This window comes from Polypterus senegalus, chromosome 4 (assembly GCF_016835505.1).
Source record: "Polypterus senegalus isolate Bchr_013 chromosome 4, ASM1683550v1, whole genome shotgun sequence".
Lineage (NCBI taxonomy): Eukaryota > Metazoa > Chordata > Cladistia > Polypteriformes > Polypteridae > Polypterus > Polypterus senegalus.
The window spans coordinates 228395151-228419277 of record NC_053157.1 but is presented as its reverse complement, the minus strand read 5'-3'; the positions used below and the strand labels follow the sequence as shown (position 1 = coordinate 228419277).

At 37.3% G+C, this 24127-nt stretch overlaps 1 protein-coding gene across 1 annotated transcript in view; it reads left to right on the top strand.

The window, feature by feature from the left end:
- LOC120528876 (C-type lectin domain family 4 member C-like) overlaps positions 1-17842 on the top strand; it is a 34476-nt gene extending 16634 nt beyond the window's left edge. Inside the window, exons 7-10 of the mRNA XM_039752952.1 lie at positions 8776-8949; positions 9270-9421; positions 9579-9700; positions 15890-17842. Coding sequence (XP_039608886.1) covers positions 8776-8949; positions 9270-9421; positions 9579-9700; positions 15890-16076 — 635 coding nt within the window. The 3' untranslated portion in view covers positions 16077-17842. The remainder of the gene's footprint in view (positions 1-8775; positions 8950-9269; positions 9422-9578; positions 9701-15889) is intronic.
- Positions 17843-24127: the final 6285 nt, after the last annotated feature.

Here is a 24127-nt window from a genome sequence, read left to right as displayed (position 1 = left end):
AAAAAAAAAAGGTTAAAAGGGAACTAAAGTAAAAGCAAAGAATTAAGTGTCACATTCAAAGAGTTTAACAGTCAGGAAAGGGAAATGATGGCTTTGGAAGAGGAAGCTTTAAATGTGTTCATGTGTTAAATTTATCAAAATGAAAAAATAATTCATTAATGAAAAGGATGCAAAAGCTTCAAGTGATGAGTGTTTTAATGTACTATAATAATTAAGGTATGAAAGAATGGAAACTACACATTTCTCATATTTTTTTCTATAATGGTCTTATTTAAAAAAACTTTAATATTATAGGAAACTCAAAAGTCCATATAGAAATAATCTAGTAAATGTAAAAGAAACCACATATTTAATTTACTTACCAATCATCTTTTCATCCCATTTTTCTATCTAAAACAAGTTCATTGTCTCCAAATTTGTTGTCAGTCTTAAATTTATTAATCACTTCAGCCCTCGCCATATTCCTTAGACTGGGTAGTAGACGCTAACCTTGCCATTCCAAAACTAAAGTTGCATATTATTGTTGCATATTATTCCTAGAATATTCAGAATCTGCTTTGATTGAGCAAGAGTTTAGATTTTATTTCATGGTTAATTTTGTATTTTAATAACATGTTTGTCATTTGGGGTTTGGCCCTGTGAAGAATAATGTTATTTTTTACTTATCATTCGGTTTTGACTTAGATAAAAACAATTTACATTACATTGTTATGCCCCACCATTTTCTTTTTACTTGGTCACTGTCATCTTGTGAAGTTATCTTTATACTTGTCATCTTGGTTGCTACCACATGACAACAATTTGTGTGTGACAGGTGATGTCCCCATTGCTACAGTATAAAGGTCAGCAGCTTGCACTTCCAGGCTCTCCAAACTTATGAGTAACTCTGAAGTGTGAGTAGCTAGATTGAGAACTTGTGCTGAGAATGTGTTGCTGCACCCACCACATGCCAAACCCCTTAAATTAGGACCAAACTGCAGTGGGTGACACATTTATGCATTTAGTTTAATTTCTGAGTTAATTAACTTTTAGTAATGTACTGTGGAAATAATCAAGCCTTGACACAATAAAGAGGTTTGGGGCAGCCTCCTGCATAATTGAGAACTGGCTGCTGATTGTAAGAAAAAGGTTGATGCAAACGTCTTTACAGACAAGAGTCCACAACTGAACTGAACAGGTTAGGAAGCATAGTGGATATATGGTTGAAAAAGCAGGAAGAGGAGGGATCTTGGGACCGGAACTGGAAATGAGGTCTTCGGGCTACGACTTCTTTGGAGGTAGGCTCTTCTGTTGGACCGGAAGTGGCGTCTTCTGGGGTGGAGCCAGATGTGACATCATGGCAGCCTGGCAGAATTTCCCGCATTTGGCCTGCGGGGAGATAAGAGAAAGGATTAGCAAACTCTGCCATCCCCTGGTCTGACTGGGAATTACCTTATGTGCACGTGTGTGACAGTAACTTTTTGACTTAGACTTCTGTTTAGTGTTCAGGGTTTGGACATTAGTATTTTTGTAACCCTTAAAGAACCATTTAGGAATGTTCTTTTCTACAGGTTTTATTTAGCAATTGCATGGTTTTCTCTTGACATTTCTTTGCCTTTATTAGTTTATCAACAACATTTTCATCTACTGGTACCTGACCTTCTTAAAAATCTTTACTATTGTATTGGGTTAATACAGAATCACTGCCATGCTGGAAGAACTATTTTTGGATCAATATTTACATACAGGCAGATTCATCAGTAGTTGGGTTTACCTAAAATACTTGTACGTTTAATTATGAGGAGTGACCTCTAAGGTTACCTAGATGGTGTCTTGCAAATTTAACACAAGCAGCAGTGTTTATATACGAGCACAGAGGCTTTCTTCTGGGTGCCTTTCAATGAATGGAATGAATGTTTTCATACTGCAAATCAGTTGCCAGAATATATCTTAAGATTCTTAAATCCATGCCTGGAGTACTTTTGCATATTCTATATTCATTTGTTTGGAACAAATTTAAATCAAATCAGTATTTAAAGCAGCATGAGAGTACATTTTATGTTCTTAAACACTGTCTTTCTTTTAGTAAGCTGATGCATTACAAAATATTTTATTTTAACTAGACTGACAAACACTTTCTGAAAGGTCACCTAATGTCTCTTTAGATTGTGACATGATGCATTATAATTACATTTACTGTACAAAAAAGATCTTATTAAGCAGGTTTATATAGCAGACGGCATCTCAAACCTGGTCCAAACTCTTTGGTTTTGGTTGACTTGCTAACCAATTATTGTAACATCTCGCTGTACTTATTAAACCGTGTTACTGACCTACCAGATCTTGTGTTTCATCTGCTTTTGCATATGCAGTGTCAACACAGCAAAATCCAAAGTGTTCATTTCACACCTACACTGTTCATTTTAACTCTTCTTCAGAGTTTATATAGGTCCACACCAAATCGAGTTCAAGTTACACTTTGTGTAGTGTTACATTTTCCACACTTGTCATGTGTTGAAATCAACACCGTAAGAGTTCATTTTTTAACACTAGTAGTGTTTTGAACATACAGTTGATGTAAACTAAATTCCCGAAACACTCTGCTGGTGTTAAAAAAATAACTCTTACGGTGTTGATTTTAATACCTGACAAGTGTGGAGTGTCAAAATGTTAATAGTGAGTGTTAGTACAGTATATCTGGCATTGTATTATTTTAGATGCAATGTTAAGTTACTGCACCTCACTTTATTTAGAAGCTAATGTCACATTAATAAAAGATTCATGTATGCACATTATACACTAGATTTAAAAAAACAAGAATTAAGACTTTTCAAAATGTTTGTTTTATTAAACAAAACTGTTTACAAAATATATATAGAGGATACAATTTATTAATTTATGTATTTGTACATTTACATATAGGTCACAGCTGCTATTAATCCTTTTGTGCAAACACTGCTCTGTAACACTGAGCTTATCAACATGCATGGCAACTGTGTAAAAAATAAATAAGTGCTAGTGGTGATCATTTAAAAAGGATAACATTAAATAAAACGCTCTAGACATTTGCTAGAGATTCTTCATAGGAGACGTTAAAAATGTAATGAACTTTGAAAGTTCATCAATGGCACTCAGGGAGGTGGTTCCTGCACAAGGGATGAGCTGCTTGTCCACAACCACATAAAAATTGTCGATCCTCTTCTCGGTTTGTCCTACTGTAAGTAGGTATGGTTGGTGACCTTCTCTCCTGTTGAAATGTTCTTAAATGCTGGTACAGGATTATAACAAATGACACATAATGCATTTAATAAATACACAGCAGTTTCAAAACAGAACAGAATAATTAAATACATTAAACACTTCAAACAATGAATTACATTCTATCAGGCTGAAAATATGAAAAGTGCTACACCTAAAAGTCAACACAGTAAGTATGGAGGTTGTCAGCAATTAAAACTTACAAGTGTTTGTAATTCATGTCATGTCCAAAGGGAAGAAGATAATATGCTAGAAAAGCAGAGACAAGTACAGACCACTGCGATATGGTTCAAATTGATATTAAATTTACATGTCACCAATAAGACTAAAAAATTAAACATTACATATTGGTCTTGGGTGAAAAGCAAGAGAACAACTTCCTTCAGTACTAATCAACCAAAAAAAATCTATGACTGTACAACACATTACAAAGACGTTGATCTTGCATTAGTAAATTTAGCTTATGTAAATGTACAAGCCTGTCAATAGCATCAGTTCGACTGATTGTAGCCTCGTTCCTCCCTGCAGAAGGTGGTAACAAATAAAACAGCAGCAAGAAAAAGGAAATGTCGCTGTTACAGTCTGATGGAAAATGAGAAGGGGTCAATGCTCAGAAATATTAATTAGTATGTAGAACAGAGAGCCTCGCCTGTCATTTAAAATTTCAAAATACTACTTACCATTTTCAGACTGTTGTTTCTCTGTTGCACTGATATAACTTTGAACTTCTGCTGTCAAAGTGAAAGAGTTTGCTTCTTTGATGACTTTCTGCTTAAATGCTGTCTCCTACTGCTCAAGCAATCATGCAGATGTTTCAGTATTGAACGGCACAATAAAGTCTTGAATCACCTAATGAAATTGCATATAGAAAAACAACACAAAGCCGTCATGTCTCAATCACACTTAATTCCCTAAACTAGAAATAAATAGAAAAGAATGTTTGTACTTACCAAACCTCCCAACTTCTCAGGCATTACTCGAGTTTGAGCTTGCAGACAGGTCCGGCTCTGTTCTCCCCATCCCTTCTACATCACTGGAGTTTGAAAGCACGTCAGTGCATGTACTTGGTGTTAAGGTAGCAGGGGGTGAAAATTGTTTTTTTCAAAAAGAGAACATCAATATTGATTTATTTTTAAATTTCATGAAGACATTTGAACATTTCCTGAATGAAATTATACACCATCAGAAACATCCAGGTCAGCAAAAAGTCCTTGTGGAGGACATCTTACTGTGAAGCTTATCTGTGGGTTCTCTGAATCAACTCTTGAAAAATATCTTCCTCCACATTAGTATCTGTCTCATCAAAGGATAAATTTGATAATAAATGTCAATAAAATTAATTTTTCAAATCAGAAGAAACATTACCTAATGCTTAATTCAATTCAAACTTACCTTCAGTTAGAAACTTTTCAAGTTTTAATCCAACTAGCAATTTAATGTATTTTGTACATTGGATTTGAAATGAGGTTGTTTGTGTTGGTATGTGGTGTAGTTTGTCTGCATGATACGGTGAAATGTGTTTTAAAACATTTTTTGAAACTTTGTCGTCCTGACACTGGGCCGCTTTGAGTTTAAGAAGTATTTGGACTGAAATATCCTACATAATCTACTCAATCATTAATTTGCTAAAATAACAAGTAGTCTATTTTCATTTATCAAGGGGTTTATTGTAGTAATATTAGCATGAAACTGTAACATTAAAAATCTCACTTACTGTATAAGCATAAAATAGCAATATACTTACTATTGTAAAAATGTACTGATTGAAATTCAATTGCTTTTTCAGTCGTTAATTTGTTAAAAATAAGTATCATACTCACCTTAATTTATCTATCATCTGGCAGTGCAATCAGTAACGGCCGCCATTAAAGTAAAAGGAAGTGCTGTTCCAGCTAGCACCGGAAATCAAATCCACTCTTTGCTGGTGTAACGTACACCTACTCCCCAAAATAACACTCAATCTAAACACTCTGTAACTCTCCAAGTGTTGATGTCCTCAAATCAACACCAGAATCAACACTTGTTAACTCAGAAAAAGTTAACATTGAAAAAACAACACCAAACTACACTGAAGATTTTGCTGTGAAGAAAAAGTATTTACTTTTTCTACCTACAACTTCCCATGTAGGTAGAAGGCTGAAATTTGGCAGGCTCATTCCTTACAGCTTACTTACAAAAGTTAAGCAGGTTTAATTTCGAAATTCTACGTGTAACGGTCATAACGGTCGACAACGTCCGCCATGTTGAACTTTCTTATTTATGGCCCCCATCCCAATGCCTCCCACGTTTTTGGCTGCCTGCCTATATAAGACCGTCCGTCGCTCCAGTCTCTACATTCCCTTCCTTGCTTCGCCACGGGATTCACGTCTCCCTGCTGATAAATCCAGCCTTTTTATTTAATCCATGGCTTCTCTGCTGTTTTATTGTTCATTTATTACGATTATAGTTATTGTGTAGGTATTTTAGTCTTACTTAAAATTGTTCAGGTACCCATTTCCTTTATCATTCCAACCGTACCCCCATTACCATGTCTATCGAGGTGATCACCATCGATCAAAGAACTGTCACTTACCGAGTGGTTTCCATGCCCAGAGATGGCAACTACCTTTTCCATTCTCTTTGTTACATATTGCACGGTCATATCAGGCTCACTCTTGATATCCGGAGGAATATTGTGTCTTATGTATTGAATGACTGGGACAGGTTCAAGGTGTGGACTAATGACGGTACAGGAGATAATTGTACTACACAGGAGCACTATAAGAGTGAAATGTTTAAGCCCTTCACCTATGGATCTGCATGTGAGTTGATTTGCTGCCGCTGAATTGTTCGGTTGTCACTTTCAAGTGTACCGAAATGGCCAAATATTTTACACCTTTCGACAACCACCAATGCCTCTTAAACATCTTATATTGACAGGTGACGATTTCAGTAGTGGACACTTTGATGTATATGAATGTTTAAACTCTCAAAAGCTGGATGTGAAGTTATCAATGAAACCGGTTGTATACTTACAACGCTTGACAGATGCCAAATGTCTCTTCAACACAAGTCCTACAAATACTGTCGTAATTGAAACAAAGCCCGTTTAAGAAGCACGTAGTGATTCACATACACAGAGCACATAGAAGATCAAATACAAAACAAAGCATTTAACGTGCTAACTTTAGTTACGATGGGATTTGAAAAACTAGTAAATTAAATAAATTTAAGATAAAGTTTATGATGTTCTACTTTAATGGCAAAATAAACTACATGATTAAAGTGGATATTTCGAGACTGAAATTAACATTTCCAGCTTTTTTCCTACTCTGTGCCTTTTTTTCACACTGTACCCTAATAAGCTTCCATATGACACTCAGACGGTGGGCCACGTCTCACCTTTTCACAGCGACTTTGATATCTGACAACTTCTTTTTTATGTCGGCACTGTGTGACATTGTGAACCTGAGCTTGTTTCTCCGGACACGCTATGTCAATCGATCAACTGCCTTTTCTTGTTTATTCCACTGTATAAACCAACAAATAGTACGTTTTTCTTTGCCTCCACTTGGTCTTCGCTGAAAATCTTCTATTTTCCCTCCTGCTTTTCCCATTGCCTTTTTACAGAAAAAGGAGCTTAAGGTCTATTTATATCGATTTGCATATTCAAAGAGGCGTAAATCTGGGAGGAGTTGGGGCATTACATAAAGCGCGTGCACGAGCGTTACTTTTCACGCTGACTGGGATTTATGTAGCCGAAGAACGTGGAAGTTGGAGTACGCACAGATTCCTGCATCTGGATTTTTCTGTGCGTAAGCACATTTCGGCTTTTGTGCTTACGCCATGTTATAGTGCCAATTCTACGCACAGCGTTATACATGAGGCCCCAGGAGTCCAGTCAATAAAACAAGATTGAAGGTGTGGTTTGACCTATAAAAAAAGACTCAGACATTTTGAATTTGCTATTCACAAGAAGAATCTGCCGAAGTGAATCGTGCCTTGCAAGAAAGATCGCTGAACATTTACGATCAAGAATTGTTGATTTGTAGAATGCTGGAAAGGGTTACAAAGTCATTTCAAAGAGTTTAGGTATTTTTCTAACCCACAGTAAGACAAACTGTGTATAAACTGAGATGATCTAGTGCTGTGTGGATATTCTGCTTAGAAGTGAGTGCATAGCCAAGCTGACTCAAAAGGAACACAGAATGGTCAATGAGGTAAATAAGTAAAGCTAGAGTAACAGCTAAAGTCTCGAAAGATTTATCAGAACAGGTTAACATCTCTGTTCATAAGTCTACCGCAAACAAAACATTGAACAGGCCTGTTTGTCCATAGCAGCATACCAAGGAGGAACCCACTGCTCTACAAAAAAAAAAAATTGCTCAATGCCTGAACTTTGCCAAAGACCACCTTGACAATTCACAATGCTATTGGGAAAATGTTCTGTGGACCAATGAAACTAGGGTTGAATTATTTAGGAAGAATAAGAATAAGCAGTACATTTGGAGTTAAATTTGCAAAGCACATCAACATGATTTAGGGCTGCTTTACTTCCTTGATGCCTAGACTGTTTGCTATCTTCAAGGGACAATGAATTCCAAAGTTTAGGATCATGTAGCAAACAGAAAGAGTGCATTCCAATGCATTAAGATTTTTCCTTCTCCTCAAAAACAACACAGCAACAACTCCACACAACATCGGATATCATCCATAAAGATTTGGTATCGTAAAACTATATATCTGTGTCAGGATAAAGTAGAACTCTAAATACTAGTAAACAGCCAGTCTATATGTTACAGGTTTGTCTGTCTAGTGTGTCTGCCTCCAGTCTTATATGTCAATAAATATATGAAGTTAATGTATATCCTTGTGATTATCAATATATTGTATTATTCTGTTCCTTAAAATTAGTGCGCTTCAGTTACCTTGATATAAGTCTAAAGGGTATAGACTCACCTTCTGCAACAACGAAAGGTAAGGTAATAAAATAAGGGCCTTGCCAAATTATTTGATAATTCACTGATAAAACCGTTAATTAGTTAACCAACTTTAAATTCACTCAGTTCCTACATTTAAATTGACTGTCCCAAGATGGGCAAGTTAAAATTTATTTTTCATATCCTACAAGGCCTTCAGACCAGGTTGCATGAATGTGTCTCTAAGCAAGGAGCGTTTCTGCCTAAAGTTTCAACTACAACTTTGAAAAATGCATAAAAATGCTTCGAATTCCCAAAATCAATGAAATGCCATCTTAGGATTTTCCTTTTTCTAGCTATGGATTCATCCACTTTCCCATTTTTCCAGTGATGTCATTTTGTTTTTGATTTTTGCTTAAACTTCACTTACTCTTTGCTTGCTTTTTCATTTTTGCGTTTGTTTTGCTCTTCTGGGCCAATATACAAACAACAGCAGAAGACACAGAGTGACAGAAGAATTGGTGCATGGGGAGTATGAGATCCTGAACAATGTCAGACTTCTCCTTGAATCTTAATTTCTCAAAGACAGTTCTTCAACTCACAACTGGTCTGACATAAATATTTGTTGTTTTTTATTTAGATGTCATTGAAACTAAATACAAAAATAATGAAGACAAACTGCAAAGCAAACTTTCTGTTACCACAGAAGAGCTGAGGCTGTTACAACACAATTTAACACTCCTTAAGAGTCATCTGTCAAATCTGACTTCAGTTTTTGATAAATACTGTTCTGTAAGAAGTACCTCAGCACAAGGTAAGTTGTCTTTACCTACCTGTAAAGCTTAATGCATAAGTGGCATAAGTGGTACCTCTTGCAGCCTTGAGTTGCTATTTCAATCCCACACCAATCACAAACAGCTCCTGCTCCAGACTCATTAACCCCTGGCCCTATCTAAGTGTCTTTTGTGACTCCCAGAGCTTTATCCCAATGTCTACAATAGGTGTTGTCAAAGGTGCTGCTGATCAACAGTACCTCAGTTATGACCTGCCATTTCCTTGAGTAGTTCAATTTTTCACTGACATCAGAGCTCTGGTGGTCTCAGTTATGCAGCTCTCTGTTCTCTCATCCCACAGAATGGCAATGTGCCTTCTGCCCAAAGAGCTGGCTCCTATTCAACACAAAATGTTACTACTTCTCCACTAATAGACTGACTTGGAAAGACAGTCGTGATTTCTGCACATCAATGGGGGGTCACCTGGTCATCATAGAGAGTGAAGAGGAGCAGGTAAGCCATTCATACTTTTGAGGTTCATGCAGGAATGAGATATGCTGATGGATGGAGCTGAATGGATAATAATGGTGTTGAGGTAGTCAAGCAAACTGGTGTTGCTAACTTGTAACAGGGTCACTTCTTTACAGACACAAGTTTGTTTTCTCCTTAGAACTTCTTACTGAATAAGACAGCAAAAACAACGGACAACTCGTACTGGATTGGACTGACTGATCAAAAGATAGAAAACAAGTTCTTCTGGGTGAACAATGAAAGTCTGAATGAAAATAAAACGTAAGAAAATTATTTTATCATATTGGTAAGAATTCCATATGAATGCTTTGAAATGACTTTTGTTTGTTTTTTGGTACCCTCTGAATCACAAATACAAGAAGCTCTCCACATATGGTACACTGTTTGTCTCATCTTAATGTCTAGTTATGCAAAAGACTTCAAGTTTTTTGGTGGACCCCTTATCTTTGGCTCAATAGACCCAAACACCCTCATTTTTACGTAATGTTTGGACATTATGGTGTGATGGAAAAAACACCCTTATGAAAAAGAGTAATAATAACTAATAGCTGTCTTCAGCAAACATGATCAGAAGTATTTGAAGTTATACATGCCACTTCAGCCAACCTCAGGAATTAACCTCCAATTGGATACAAAAGGGCTCATGTTACTGTAGTTCACAAATGGGAATCAGTAATGTAGGCATGTGCAGTGTCATGGTAGGCTATTTCAAGGTTGCTGATTGTGAATATGAAAATAGTTCTGATATTTTATTCTTGACTGGTGGTCCTAGCCTTCCAAGAACCACTCCCAAAAGGTTAAAAATGACAAAATTCAAACATAAGCATGTGGGGTATCATTTAGGCTATGTCAAGGGCAAGTAATTACAAATGTGATGTGATTGTTGATCCTTTACTAGGGATCAAGATCTTGATGACTCTCTATGAGATGGTCAAAACATGACAAATTTCTATTACAATCAAGAATATTTAGACATCTAAATTAAAGTACAGTTTTTAATATGTCCATATCTGACACAATATTCTTATTTACTATGTACTTCTACATCACAAAGTAAATTATTAGATTTTTAATGAAGACTCCGAATTGGGGCATCTTATCAGCATGAGAGCACTTAATGTAATCAATTCAAATGACCATAAAAATGAATTCATAAAGAAGAAAAGCTACGGCCACTGACTCAGTTGATAATAACCCCTCAAGGCAAGATAATGATCTTTCAGGATGAATCCCTTCTACTTTTAAACCATGAATAAGCTATAGGAAAGATGTGCAAATGGGCTAGATAAGTGGGTCAAAGTCACAAGGCATAAGATATAGGGTGCACACTGTCTGGGGGCATCAACCCAGAATTGGAAGTGTCAAACAGTTTTCAGGTCCTTTTGGAGCTGGACAGTGTTTCTGAAGATTCTGAGATGGTAGGCAGGGATGAGGAGCCCCAAAAGGCCACCTTAAAACCAGTTCCCAGAAAGATAGAGGTAGTGATATTTGGGGACTAAATCATTAGGTGGATTGAAGTGCAGGTTTGGTCCAGAGGCAGATAGTGTGTTGCCTTTCAGGTGCACAGGTGGGGGACCTCCCTGGAAAGGTCAATAGGTTCTTGGCCAGAGCAGGGTTGGATCCAGTTGTCATTGTCCATGTTGGAACAAATGACATACAGTACATAAGGGTAGTCTGTCAGTTCTGTGATCAAAATTTAAAGAGTTAGGTGCCAGGCTGAAGAGCAGAACTGACAAGGTAATCCTCTCTGAAGTTTTGCCACTGCCACACACCAATCCAGGTGAGACTGAGGAGATTAGAATGCTTAACGTATGCCTCAAATCTTGGTGCTGGGTTGAAGGGTATAAGTTTATGTGGCATTGGGAATCCTTTTGTAAGAGTTGAGGCCTCTTCCACCTTGACGGGTTACATCTGAACCGAAGCGCACCAATGTATTTGGGAGGCACATGAGTAGGCTAGTTAAAGATTGTTTAACACTAGAATTACCAGGGCCTACAAGAAAGCTTGTAAATCTGACCTCAGACACAGGAAGCAGAGGGTGATGGTGTGAGGTAACTCATCAGAACTGTCCGATGTTAAGAGTGGTGTTCCACAGGGGTCAATGCTGGGGCTGCTGCTATTTTTAAAATATATAAATGATTTGAATGGGAAGATCAGTAACATGTTGGTTAAGTTTGCAGATGATACCACGATAGGTGGATTAGCAGATAATTTGGAATCCATTATATCATTACATAAGGACTTGGAGAGCATACGGAATTCAGCAGATTTGTGGCAGATGAAATTTAATGTCAGTAAATGTAAAGTATTACACATAGGAAGTAAAAATGTTAGTTTTGAATACACAATGGGGGGACTGAAACTCACATTGTGTAACATGAGTCTAGGGCCTGTTTGTTCAGCAAGTGTAATACGACAGGTAACAGATATTGATTGCCACAAGTGAAAAGATGTAACAAATAATACAATTACAATCAATAAAGCAATTAAACTTATATTAACAAAGAATATAAAGTATTGCAGAGCAAAGTTTTTTTCTTCATCAATTAGACAGATATTCACAGAGCAAATGAGTCTTCAATTGCTTCTTAAATCCATCCAGGGAGTCATAAGTATGGATGGAGGTGAGCAGCTCATTTCACCAACTAGGAACTCCACAGGAAAAGAGTCTGGGTTGAGACTTGATGCCACGTAGAAGTGGCATCACAATAAGCCGTTCCCTAGCAGACCTGAGTGGGTGAGAAAGAGTATAGGACTTCACCAGTGCCTCCATATAACTAAGTGCTTCCCCATGGACTACTCTGTAGGCAAGCATCAGGGATTTTAACATAATGTGTGCTACTATATTGTAGTGACCTGAAGAGAGGACTGACATGTGCCAATCTCGGCTGTTTAAATACAAGATGGGCCACTGCATTCTGCAGCTACTTGATAGCACATGTGGGTTCTCCTGCTAGAAGTAAGTTGCCATAGTCCAGATGTGACAAGACCAAAGCCTGGTCCAGAAGTTGTGCTGCATACTCTGTCAGATAAGGTCTGATCTTGCGGATGTTGTACAGTGTGAACCTGCATAAACCTGGTGGTTCTTCATCCAGGTTGAGATATCAGTAAAAGATGTAGAGTCTTTAAGTGATACTTTATTGTCCCCCGGAGGGAACAATAGGTACAGCTGTGTGTTGTCATCATAGCACTGATAAGAGAACCCAATTGATTGGATGATGGAGCCCAGCAAGATGGTGCACAGTAGAAGACCAAGCATTGATACTTGAGGTACACCAGTGCATACATTTTAAGATTGGGACATTCGTCCTAGCTGTATCCATGATTAATTTCTATGAATTTCAACTTTCTTTGACCTATTCAATATGCACCCTGAGGAAGTCACTTGGTATTGAGGTGGGAGCCAGGGCATGGGTCTGCGATGACAACAGCATCGCTTCAAGAATGTATGGTAACAACCAAGAGCCCTGAACTTAACATTACTAATTAATAACTTTAATTACATTAAAACCATTAATAATTCTAAATACATTTTAAAAAGAGAAAGAGGACCTCTATAAAGGCTGCTGCATGGCACGGTGCCAGGAAGTGAAAATGGAAGATACTGTAATATTTCAGGCTTTTACTAAAAAATTTTAAGGAACTTTCTTCTTCAAGTATCTCAGAGGACAGTGGGAAATTCAATTGAAATGTCAGATAAGGAATAGATCACAGCTCTTCATAAAATACACTTCAGTTTTTTAAAGTTTGGCAATGACTACATTTAAATTGTACATCATGTGTAACCTACCTCATTTAAAACAATCTAAAGGTTGTCCATGATGAATCCTGAATTGTGTACACTGTCATCTGAGACCCACGTCCACCTCTCCAGGTTAAATGTTTTATTAATGTTCTACACACAAAGTATTTTGGCTTTAAACCTTTTACATAATGTATCTTTCAGATGGCCTCAGGTTTAAACTACCAAACCCATAATGGCATATTTGTAGTAACAAGGGAAAACAATCTCCCTATTATAAAAAAAAAAACAACAACTTTGAGACAAGGCAAGACTTTTTCCTGGGGACGAGATGTGATCTTTTGAAGAGAGACACTTTCACATCCTGAGAGATGGAGAAGTCACGTCATACTTACAACCTTCAGAAACAAGTCCCGTAATACACATGCAGAGCAGGTTAGAGATAATGGAATTAGGAAAATTCAAAAGTCTCCAAAACTGAAAGTAAAGATCAAATTAGCACAAACAATCTGAAAACATTACTCAGGGAAATATTCGAATATTCAGGTGCTGTAGAGGCTTTTAAACAATCGAAGCTCTGCACCGAATGCAGATCATGCGGCAAGGTAGCTGCAGCAAGCCAACAGCTGATCGAGCAAAGAGGAGGTGAAAAATGTATTTGTTTCCCATTGTATCACCATTTACTTGGGTTTTCAGAGGAGCAGCCGCATCTCCTTGGGGTGTGCTCAGCCCCCCTCTTCACAACAGTGCCTATCGCTGGCGGTGGGGGGCTGCGAGGGTTTTGAGATGGGTAGGCGAGAGAATTGCAGATCATGCGTGAAGGCAGCAGCCACATGCCAGCAGCTGCTCGAGCAAAGAGGAGTTAAAAAATGTATTTGTTTCCCATTGTATCACCGCTTAAGAGGGGTTTGGAGAGGCGTACGCTGGGGGGTTTGGGGAAGGCCTTGGCAAGCGAAGTGAGCAGGGGGTGAAGTCCCTTAGTCTTGAAGGAAAAAAAAAATATTGTGTAACTGTTTTACTTACAACTTGAACGCAGATGTATTCTTGCTTTATTGAAAGAGTTCCAAATCCACCTCTCTCAACTCAATTGGACAGTGTCTCATATTACCTTAATGTGAAAAAATAAATAAAATGATCTACCTGAGGAATGTTTCAAGATTTCGTTGATATCATTTAGATCTCTAATGTGTTTAGTGAAAGGATGCTTTGTTTGTATTTTAAATTGAGTTTTTTTTTTGGTTATTGGAACATGAAGTCTGTATTGCCTATCCAAGTGTAGTTATGAAAAAATTATCATAAAGCCATGCATTTTGCTCGCTTAAAAACCTACTGGATCTGAATTTCGCAGCACTATTTTTCTGTTCCACAAAAGTGTTCATGTTTTTGTTGTTGTTTTTGAGTTAATGATCTGTTAAAGTTCACTTTGCACTTGATAAGCAGCAGCCAACAATGTGTCTCAGACTTCCTATTTTCTTTCACTCAGTGGGTTGCAACCCCTTACTTGTGTTTTTTATTAGGTTTTAAGGGCTAGGGTTAGTCTGATTTTTCCTAATTAGTCACACTCTTTTTTATCTTTTATTGAATTTATTAAAAACATATAACATTCCATACAATCAAGTCAAAAGTCACACCCATGAGAAAGAGAGGAAGGCCAACAACTAGAGCAAACCTGTTTTTCTCCCCAATTAAAATGCTTATTTTAAAATGTTATTCATTAGGTCCTGCCAGATTTTATTAAAAGCTTTGAACAGATCCTCTAAGTGAGAATTTGATGTTTTACAATGTGGCACACACCCAAAACATAATTAGTCAAACTATCTCAAAACTAAAAAGCAAAAATGTGTTCTCTTGACACAAGCCTACGTGATGATATTCTCCCAGATTTACAGTTTACTGGTCTGATTACTTATAGACACTTATGTACCTGCTTTTATGGAATCAAACTTGCTTCATTCAAATGGACTGACACTTTCCTATCGTTTGCTTTCTGACCCATACATGACCACTAAGTGTACATCCATCCACTCTCCAGTGTGATTAATCAGAGAAGAGTGCGACCCAGGCTTAAAGATCAATAAAAAGCATTTCTAGACGATAGGCAGAACAAAACTAAATCAAAAACAAAAAATGTCAAAAAGAAACTGCTAAAGAAAGTCATTTTCTTGTTCTAGAGTATTCTCTTAATTAGAAATAAAGTGCAGATCCTTTCTGAGCATACCACTTACTTTATGAAGACGGCTACTTTAACATCACATGCATGCATTGTTTTATTATTACAGTTATGCTGACACACTTATATCAGATGTTAGAGTATTTTGTGGGTGGCAATCAGTGTATTCTTTGTCTTTATATTATTGGATGTACAGTTCTTGCTCATTTTCATTTTCTTTTTCTCTAGAAAATGCAACATTTTTGCTGTAATTGTAGGCCGTCATAGAAGATACAGTAATTACAAAAATGCACACATTCTAAAAATAGGAATTACAGGCAAATTAGGTATTGCCGTCCGGCAGACCTCAACATGACTGAAGCTACATCAATTGCATTACATATTTTATTTATTTATTATACCTAAGGAATCCATGCATTCATAGATTCTTGTATTTAGTCTATAAACCTCCACACATCCCTGGTGTGCTTGTTAAAAGCAGAGTCCATCGTGTTAGGCAAGCATTAGTGCATAACTGACAGCTCTTCTTTTCTTGCAGATTTTGGGCGAAAAGGGATGATGGTGGAACTGAGCCAGATGACTATAAAGAGAAAGGAAACGGTCAAGAAGGAGAGGACTGTGTGCACTTATTCAATACCACAATAAACTACGGGTGGTATGATGCATGGTGTACTGCTACCAAACAAATGATCTGTGAAGCAGATACCACTGTTATCCATTTTTAACATATAAGTGAGTCAAAAGCCATCCGTTCACCTGCTACTAATCCTGCATGTTACATTCATCTTAGATGGACGCCCTCAAACCAAAGAGAAGTTGCACTCCTGAAGGCACAGAACACCAACTCTACTACTCAAGTGTCCCTTTAATACAGGGGACTAAACATAAAAGTGATGTATTTTGTGGTGAGAAGCTTATGTTAGCCTTCCACACCCAGAAATAACACCAAGATGCAAGACTAAGGAGCGTTTATTAAACAAGAAACCTGAAAGAAGAGTAACAACAAAAATCTTCAGCGTCTCTGTACATGCTTAAATGGGATTTAAAATCCTTTTCTAATCAGTAGGGAGGCTAGACTATCAAATAAAAACGCTCACTCCCTTTTTTATATATTTTAACTTCTTATAAATACCTGTAATGCATGCATTTTCTGATGAAAAATGACATTCCTAAATGCTTAATGGATTTGCAGAGTCTGAGAGATATAATGTTTAAATTACTTTGTATTGATAAGATTTCTGTCTTCCCAGTCACAGTCTTCTGCTCCTTTAGAAGTGTTCTGAAGCTTTCTTAGAGATACAGTATTCCACCAGCGTATATGAAATACATTCCTGGCTCCTTTCCATATTGTTATTCCTTGGACAACCCTGGTAGTAGAGAGTGCTAAGTGGGTGTCTTGAACTGCTGCTACACCAAACCTCTGGTCTGATTCTCATTTTTGTAACTTTTAAAAAGAACCAAAGAACTTAATGCCCGACTAAAACTCAAAACTCATAATTTCAAATCTTCAATTTGGAAAACCACAAGAAAGAAAGCGTGTCCCAAACTTAGAATACCTGCTTGTAAACTCACTCAAATCTGAGTTCATCCAACTTCAGATTATGATGTCAGTCCAAAATGGCAATCTACACCGTGATCAGTAAGGAGTAAAACTTGACAGGTTTCACTTGTTTATTAGAAAAAGATACTTTAAATAAATCACCTCATTCCATAATACTAAACACTGAGAAGGTAAAAGTTAACATTACCAGAATGAATGTTAACAAACTAACTGAGGTTAGCTTAACACATGAAACTGTCCGTATATATTCAGCTCAATGGTTCCTTTGTGCAGTTTTTTAAACTTAGTTTCCAAGCAGAAATAGTACTTTTTATCATGGCCAAGAGCTTAGAAATCTTTTTTAGATGACATACTTTTGGCAACTTTCTTACTTTTTGGTTTTGTTTTCTATCCAGAGTATTGAACTACTAGTTAGCGTTTGTTTCTGAAACACCAGCTTTTAATGGGGCTTTTTGTTTACTTTCCCACTAGTGCAGTGCAAACGTGAAGATATCACAAATGACTTTTGACCTCCCAGCTCTGCAGTATAACAAATGCAGCATCATTTTTTTTTCCAGTATGGAATTTTAAATGAAGTCAACTTACACAATCTATAATAATAATCTATTGTGAATAAAAATTATATATAGATGTGTTTTGATGTTGTAATTTTATATACATTTTATGTGAATCTGAAAATCTATCAATGGTTTCACATACATTTCCTATGTATCCCACTTCTCATTGTACTTATTTTTATATATGCCAACTATATGTGCCCATTCTAAGAGGGGAATTATCATCTATCAGCCTCATCTTTCTTTTAAAATTTGCCTCTTAAGAATTCAACAGGGTGGTTCAAGATCAAGGATGATCATGCTATTGTGTGACTACCATATAAAAGAGCTGGCACTCGTTCATTGTGCCTATGTTTTCTGACACTTGATTGAATACTTTAGACATCTTATCTTGGAACTCAACTTGATTCACCAGAAAATTATTTCTAAGAATAAATGTGGTATATATCACCAGCCTGTTCATTAATTTGTCATGATTTTGTATCAGTCTGCAACACAAATTTCTTACATCACATTATTGTTCCACCCCATCTCTCACTACATCAAACATTATCCATCTCAGATGTTTTTTCTTTGGAGTGATTTAACATCATACCCTTTGTTTATTGTATTTTGACTTTACAATCATAAGCTATCTCAATTTAATCCTTACCACACTGCTGCTGGGGGTTTGTTTTGTTTTGGATGTGCCTTTCTCTTGACATATCGGAGGACTTGGAACTCCATGATTTATGGTACAGTTTCACTTGTGGAGACAAAATGGGCAGAGTTGGGGTGGAGAGAGCAAGTTACTTCTTATCTATCCTTTTATGTGCCAACATATTGGTAAGATCCTTAGACATAATATCTGGCAATAATATGAATTCAAGGTTAAAACTAAATTATAAAACAAAACATTACTTTTAATTACGATGACAAAACATCCTCAGATGTTCAGAAACAGTGTCTCTCTGATGAAACATTGAACTTCCTAAACTGAAATGTCAAAGGTCTAAATCACAATCTAAAGAGTAAAAAAAGTGTTCTCCCACCTAACAGACCTAAATTCTAAGACTTATTTTACAGGAGACCCACAGTTAAGGACCAGTTTTGATTGCAAAGAATTTGGAACAGACACATTTCTCACTCGAGCAATACCAAGAAAACCAGAGGTTTGGGAATCTATACTAATAAAAGGCAAAGCCCTCACTCACTCACTCACTCACTGACTCACTCACTCACTGACTCATCACTAATTCTCCAACTTCCCGTGTAGGTAGAAGGCTGAAATTTGGCAGGCTCATTCCTTACAGCTTACTTACAAAAGTTAAGCAGGTTTCATTTCGAAATTCTACACGTAACGGTTATAACGGACGATAACGGTTGACAGCGTCCTCCATGTTGAACTTTCTTATTTATGGCCCCATCTTCGCGAAATTTGGTAGGCGGCTTCCCTGCGCTAACCAAAACCGATGTATGTACTTATTTCGATGATATGACACCACTGTCGGTCGCCATATTGAATTTTCCAACGTCACTAATTTTCCAACTTCCTGTGTAGGTAGAAGGCTGAAATTTGGTACTTATTTCAGTGGTATGATACCACTGTCAGCCGCCATATTGAACTTTTCAGTGGTCTTTGTTACTTATGGGCCCATCTACAAGAAATTTGGTACGCGGGTTCCCAATGCTAACTGAATCCTACTTACGTACATATATATGTCTATAGCTTGCAGCTCGGTCACCGTGTGAGGCGGCGTTGGGTCCCCCATCCCAACGCCTCCCATGTTGTTGGCTGCCTGCCTATATAAAGCCGTCCATCGCTCCAGTCTAAACATTCCCTTCCTTGCTTCGCCACGGGATTCACGTCTCCATGCTGATAACTACAGCCTTTTTATTTAATCCACGGCTTCTCTGCTGTTTTATTGTTCATTTATTATGATTATAGTTATTGTTTAGGTATTTTAGACTTACTTTACATTGTTCAGGTACCCATTTCCTTTATCATTCCAACCGTACCCCCATTAACATGTCTATCGAGGTGATCACCATCGATCAAAGAACTGTCACTTAACGAGTGGTTTCCATGCCCAGAGATGGCACCTGCCTTTTCCAAATGAGGTACTTTAAAGGAAAAGGCAGGCACTATAATTAGGACTTTATCTCTTAACAACAAAAGAAACCGAACAACTCATCTTTAAATTTAGACATCATTATTATTAACATGGAGAGAAGAGTAATAAGTCTTCCACAAGCAGGATCTTCACTATATACCTGGAGATAAAATCACTGACCATATAAATAAAACTTAAACTTTTAAGGAGTACTATAAGTCCTTAACCTCTGCTCAGTTTAAAGAAGACAAGACACAATCTAAGAAGTTCTGGACATTATATAACAGCTAGATATTCTTGGTGCAGACGTGGACAAACCTCTGATACTCTCAGAACTATTGGATGCTATAAACTCACTCCAAAGTGGGAAAGCTGCAGGCCTCTGATGATTACCCAGTGAACTTTTATTTAAAAAAATTTTCAACCAATGCGGCTCCACTATTGTTAACATTTGTGGAAGCTGGTGATAACATGATTCTGTTTTGTAAAAGACGGCCAGCATTCGACCCAGACGGGATGCTCCTGAAATGAAAGGGCGGGGAAGGCATCTTTTGTAGGAAACTGTCTCCTCCAAGATGCTAGATGGCAACTCCCCTGGAGTAGAGCAGTGCTCTGGATTCCCACAGGGCATCCTGGGACTTGGAGTTCACTGTCTCAGCCCTGTTGGGTGCCATCAGGGGGTGCTCTGGAAGGACTCGGGGAGTTGTGCTTCCCTTATAGCCCAGAAGTACTAGGAAGTCACGAAGACGGGAGCCCAAAGTACTTCCAGGCTGATTAAAAAACTTCAATTTTCTGCATGACCCGGAAGTGCTGACAAGTCACATGGACAGAACAGCAGAAGCACTTCTGGGTCAAGGACAATTTAAAGGACTGCTGAAGACCCAGTAGGCGAGCCAGAGTCGGGAAGAAGTGGACAATGCTCGCTGGGAGGTGTGAAAGAGAGAAAATTATTATTATTATTATTATTAAGAATTGTGATTATTATTGTTGAATTGCCTGTTTATTGTGGCTGTAGTGCTTGAAGGCACTGTTGGGAGAAGAAATAAAAATAAAAATACTTCTCATTGCTTTTACTCTGTGTCCTGCACATCTGCCTGTTGGTTTAAAGAGGCAAACAATGACCCCTAAGATCCACAACCTCAAACTTTTTACCAACCTCTTTTTCAAGGAAAATTAAGGATTTATTACAATGAGCATCCCACATACCAATTTCACTTCTGGATTACGATGCTAAAATACTCTTCAAAGTTTTAGCTAGAAGTGTTGAGAAACTGCTTCCTTCTGTAATGACACAAGCCCAAACTGGATTTATTAAAGGCAGACACTTACCCATAAAATCTAACACAACAGAGATCTTATTATGTGGTACTCAAAAAGGGCTGCAGTTGTTTTTGAGCCATTGGCCATTCACTTTAGAAATACATTTGAGATAAAGGGAATTATTAGAGAAGGGACTGAACAGAAAATAACACTATATGCCGTGTGAATAAGGCGCTTTATATGCAACCGACCCATCACTGATTCACACTGAGGCACGTGTAAAATCACAACGCTTTTTCTTTTTCTTCACCTATGGGGCACGTCTTCCCTGTGAACCCCACAGGCAATACACAGTCCCAAAGCACTTAAATACAGCACAAACAAATCCTTCCTCTGGCACCACCACTCCTACTAGGCAACCTTGTCCTCTTCCTCCCAATTCTGGTTGCTGAGTGGTGGATGCAAGCCCTTTTTATAGCCCACCCGGAAGTGCTCCAGGTGCTTGATCACCTGTTGCTAATTGCACTTCCGGGTGGGGCAGTAGAGGTGTCCAGAAAGGCTCCAGGATCCATGCAGCACCCCCTGGCGGCCACCCCAGATCCCCACAGGGTTGTGGAGAACTCCATCTCCCATGGAGCCCTGCGGGAAACTGAGGCACCAACGTCACCCAGGGAGGCTGCCACCAAACGTCCCGGGAGAGATACTGAGGAGCCCATGGCTGCTCCACCGGAACATATGCAGTAGGGGTGTCTCGGCCAGGCATGGGACCCAGCCGACCATTACAGCAGACAAAATAGTACTCTATATATCAGACCCACAAACATCTTTACCATTATTCCTCTAGCAGAATTTCAAAAGACATCTGGATGCAAAATCAGTTTAAGTAAAAGTGTGTTTTTTTCCAGTGAACTCTGTAGCAACCTATACTAGACTGGTCATCTACCTGTTCATTTTATCAGAACAGTTTACATATCTAGGGGGTATCATTTTCAACACAATTTTGCTATCAACATAGAACAAATTAAACCAGATGTGAACAGATGGTCTACCCTCCATCTCCTTTTTGCAGGGAGAATCAATACTGTCCAATGAACATCCTTTATTCTAGAATTTGAGATTCAAAAGCCAACACTACAAAGACCTAAATCACTTAAAATAGAAAAAGTAATCTTGCTTTACATGCCCTGCAAGATGCCCCTAGAAATACTAAGCTTCATCAAAATACCAACCATTCAATTGCCCATCAATCACTCAGAATGTGGAACTAATGCAGGATTCGCTTCAAGGCAGGGAAGCTTTTATCTGTTGCTCCTCTATACCATAATCACCTTTATCAACCCTCTAAAACATTTAGAGAATTATATATAATGTTTTTGCTTCTTATGAACAATTATATAATTTCCTACCAACACATTTTTCCATTACAAACTAATCAGAAAATTTGCTAAAAGAAACCTACCCAATTTTTTACACCTCCCATCCATTTCTATTCCAGATGGAAAACTGATCAGTGTTCAACAATAGCATCTTAACAATACATAAAAACATCTCAAAGAATCTTTCCTTTAATGACTTTAAGGTAAGGTGGGAAAGGGACCTATCAATTAACATCTCAGTAAATGAGTGGAAGGCATCCAAGCATATAATACACTCTTGCTTTAAATTTGCAAAGCATTTAATAAATTAACTTAAAATCTTTAATCAATCACACTTACCTCATTCAAAATTGTCCAAAATGTATCAAAGGCAAGATTCAACCTGTGAACATTGCAATCTAGCTCCAGCCTGACTGGGCCACGAGTTTTGGACATGCACCAAATAACATCATTTTTGACCAATAGCTCGTTTATCAGACAGCCTTGGTGTCACAATCATTCCTAATCCATTAACAGCTGTGTTTGGTATACTCCTAGCTGAGCTTAATGTGGAGAAGGAGAAATTGATAGTAATTGGCGATACAATATTACTAGTACATAAACTTATCTTGCTTAGAAGAATTCCAATCCACCTTTAATAAGTCAGTGGGTAACTAATGTTCTATACTGTTTGAAATTGGAAAAATAAAAATTCTGACTGGGTGGATCTGATCAAATTTTTTTTTTTTAATATTACATGACTTAATTGATAACATTTTATCATTCCTTTTACCATTCCTATCACTGTAAAAGGACATTTTTCCCTTTTTTTCCTAACTATTTTTGCCCATTCTCTTGGCTCTCCTCTCTTACTCTTGGGTGGAAGTTAATTTTTGTTTTGTTAGGTTTGGTCTTTTTTTTTTTTTTTTGTTCCTGCTTTCTTGTATAACTTTCTGATGATTGTTTTTTCTTATTTCTAGACTGACTATAAAGCCATTTCTTGTATAAATTTCACATGATTGTATGTCATGTTATTTTCTTCAAATTAAATAAATAAATATATAAAGAATATTTGGGTATGGCAGAGGCAACACATACCACAACACATGCTTAAAAATAATGCAGGCCCATAAATTTAACCAAGTAAAAAGCACAGTGTGGATCCACCTTACAAAACATTAGATTAGCTTTGTTATGTCAACTGGGATGGAAGCTCATGTAAATTTTGTTTCATTAGTGCAGTGAAAAGCAGAAAAGGAGACATATTAATAAAATAAAAATACATACATTTTTGCAATAGAGACAGGATATTTGACTAATCATTATTTTAAGATGCTACTCTCTCAATCCAAAAAATCAGATTATTATCAGAGAAAGTATGTTAAAAGAGTAAATCTGACCATTTGATGATAACAGAGCTTTTAGCAGATAGGATAAAATTAATATTGTATATATTTAATATCCCCATACTGTAGGAACAATCACCTGTGCTGTCTCTAGCTGCGACTCAAATGCTTTTCAACCCAAACTTGCCAAAGCTTTTTGTAAATAAGGGAAACTGAATAGCATTGTGTGGCCTCCCTTATAGTTGACAGCCTTATTCATTGCAGAAACTTTATTAAACTTGGTGATAATCTTGGAGACTGAACTAATTTTAATGTTACGGTGAATCTTTTTGAGGTTATTTTCAGCAGGTTATGCTACTGTTACAATACTCTCTAAAATCTCTCCAAAAAATGCAAAAATAATGAAACAAACTTAATTTTCTTAAATGTAAAACTTGTAAGATTTCATTTTTTTAACCTAGCCCAGAAAAAAAACTATGAAAAACAGGAAAAATACTGGATTTCATCCCTGTGTTTAATATAAAACTCATTGTTTAGAAGAACTGGAAAATAGAAAATGTGGAGTCAGCATTCTTACTCATTCTGGATGTAAAGGGGCTTGAAA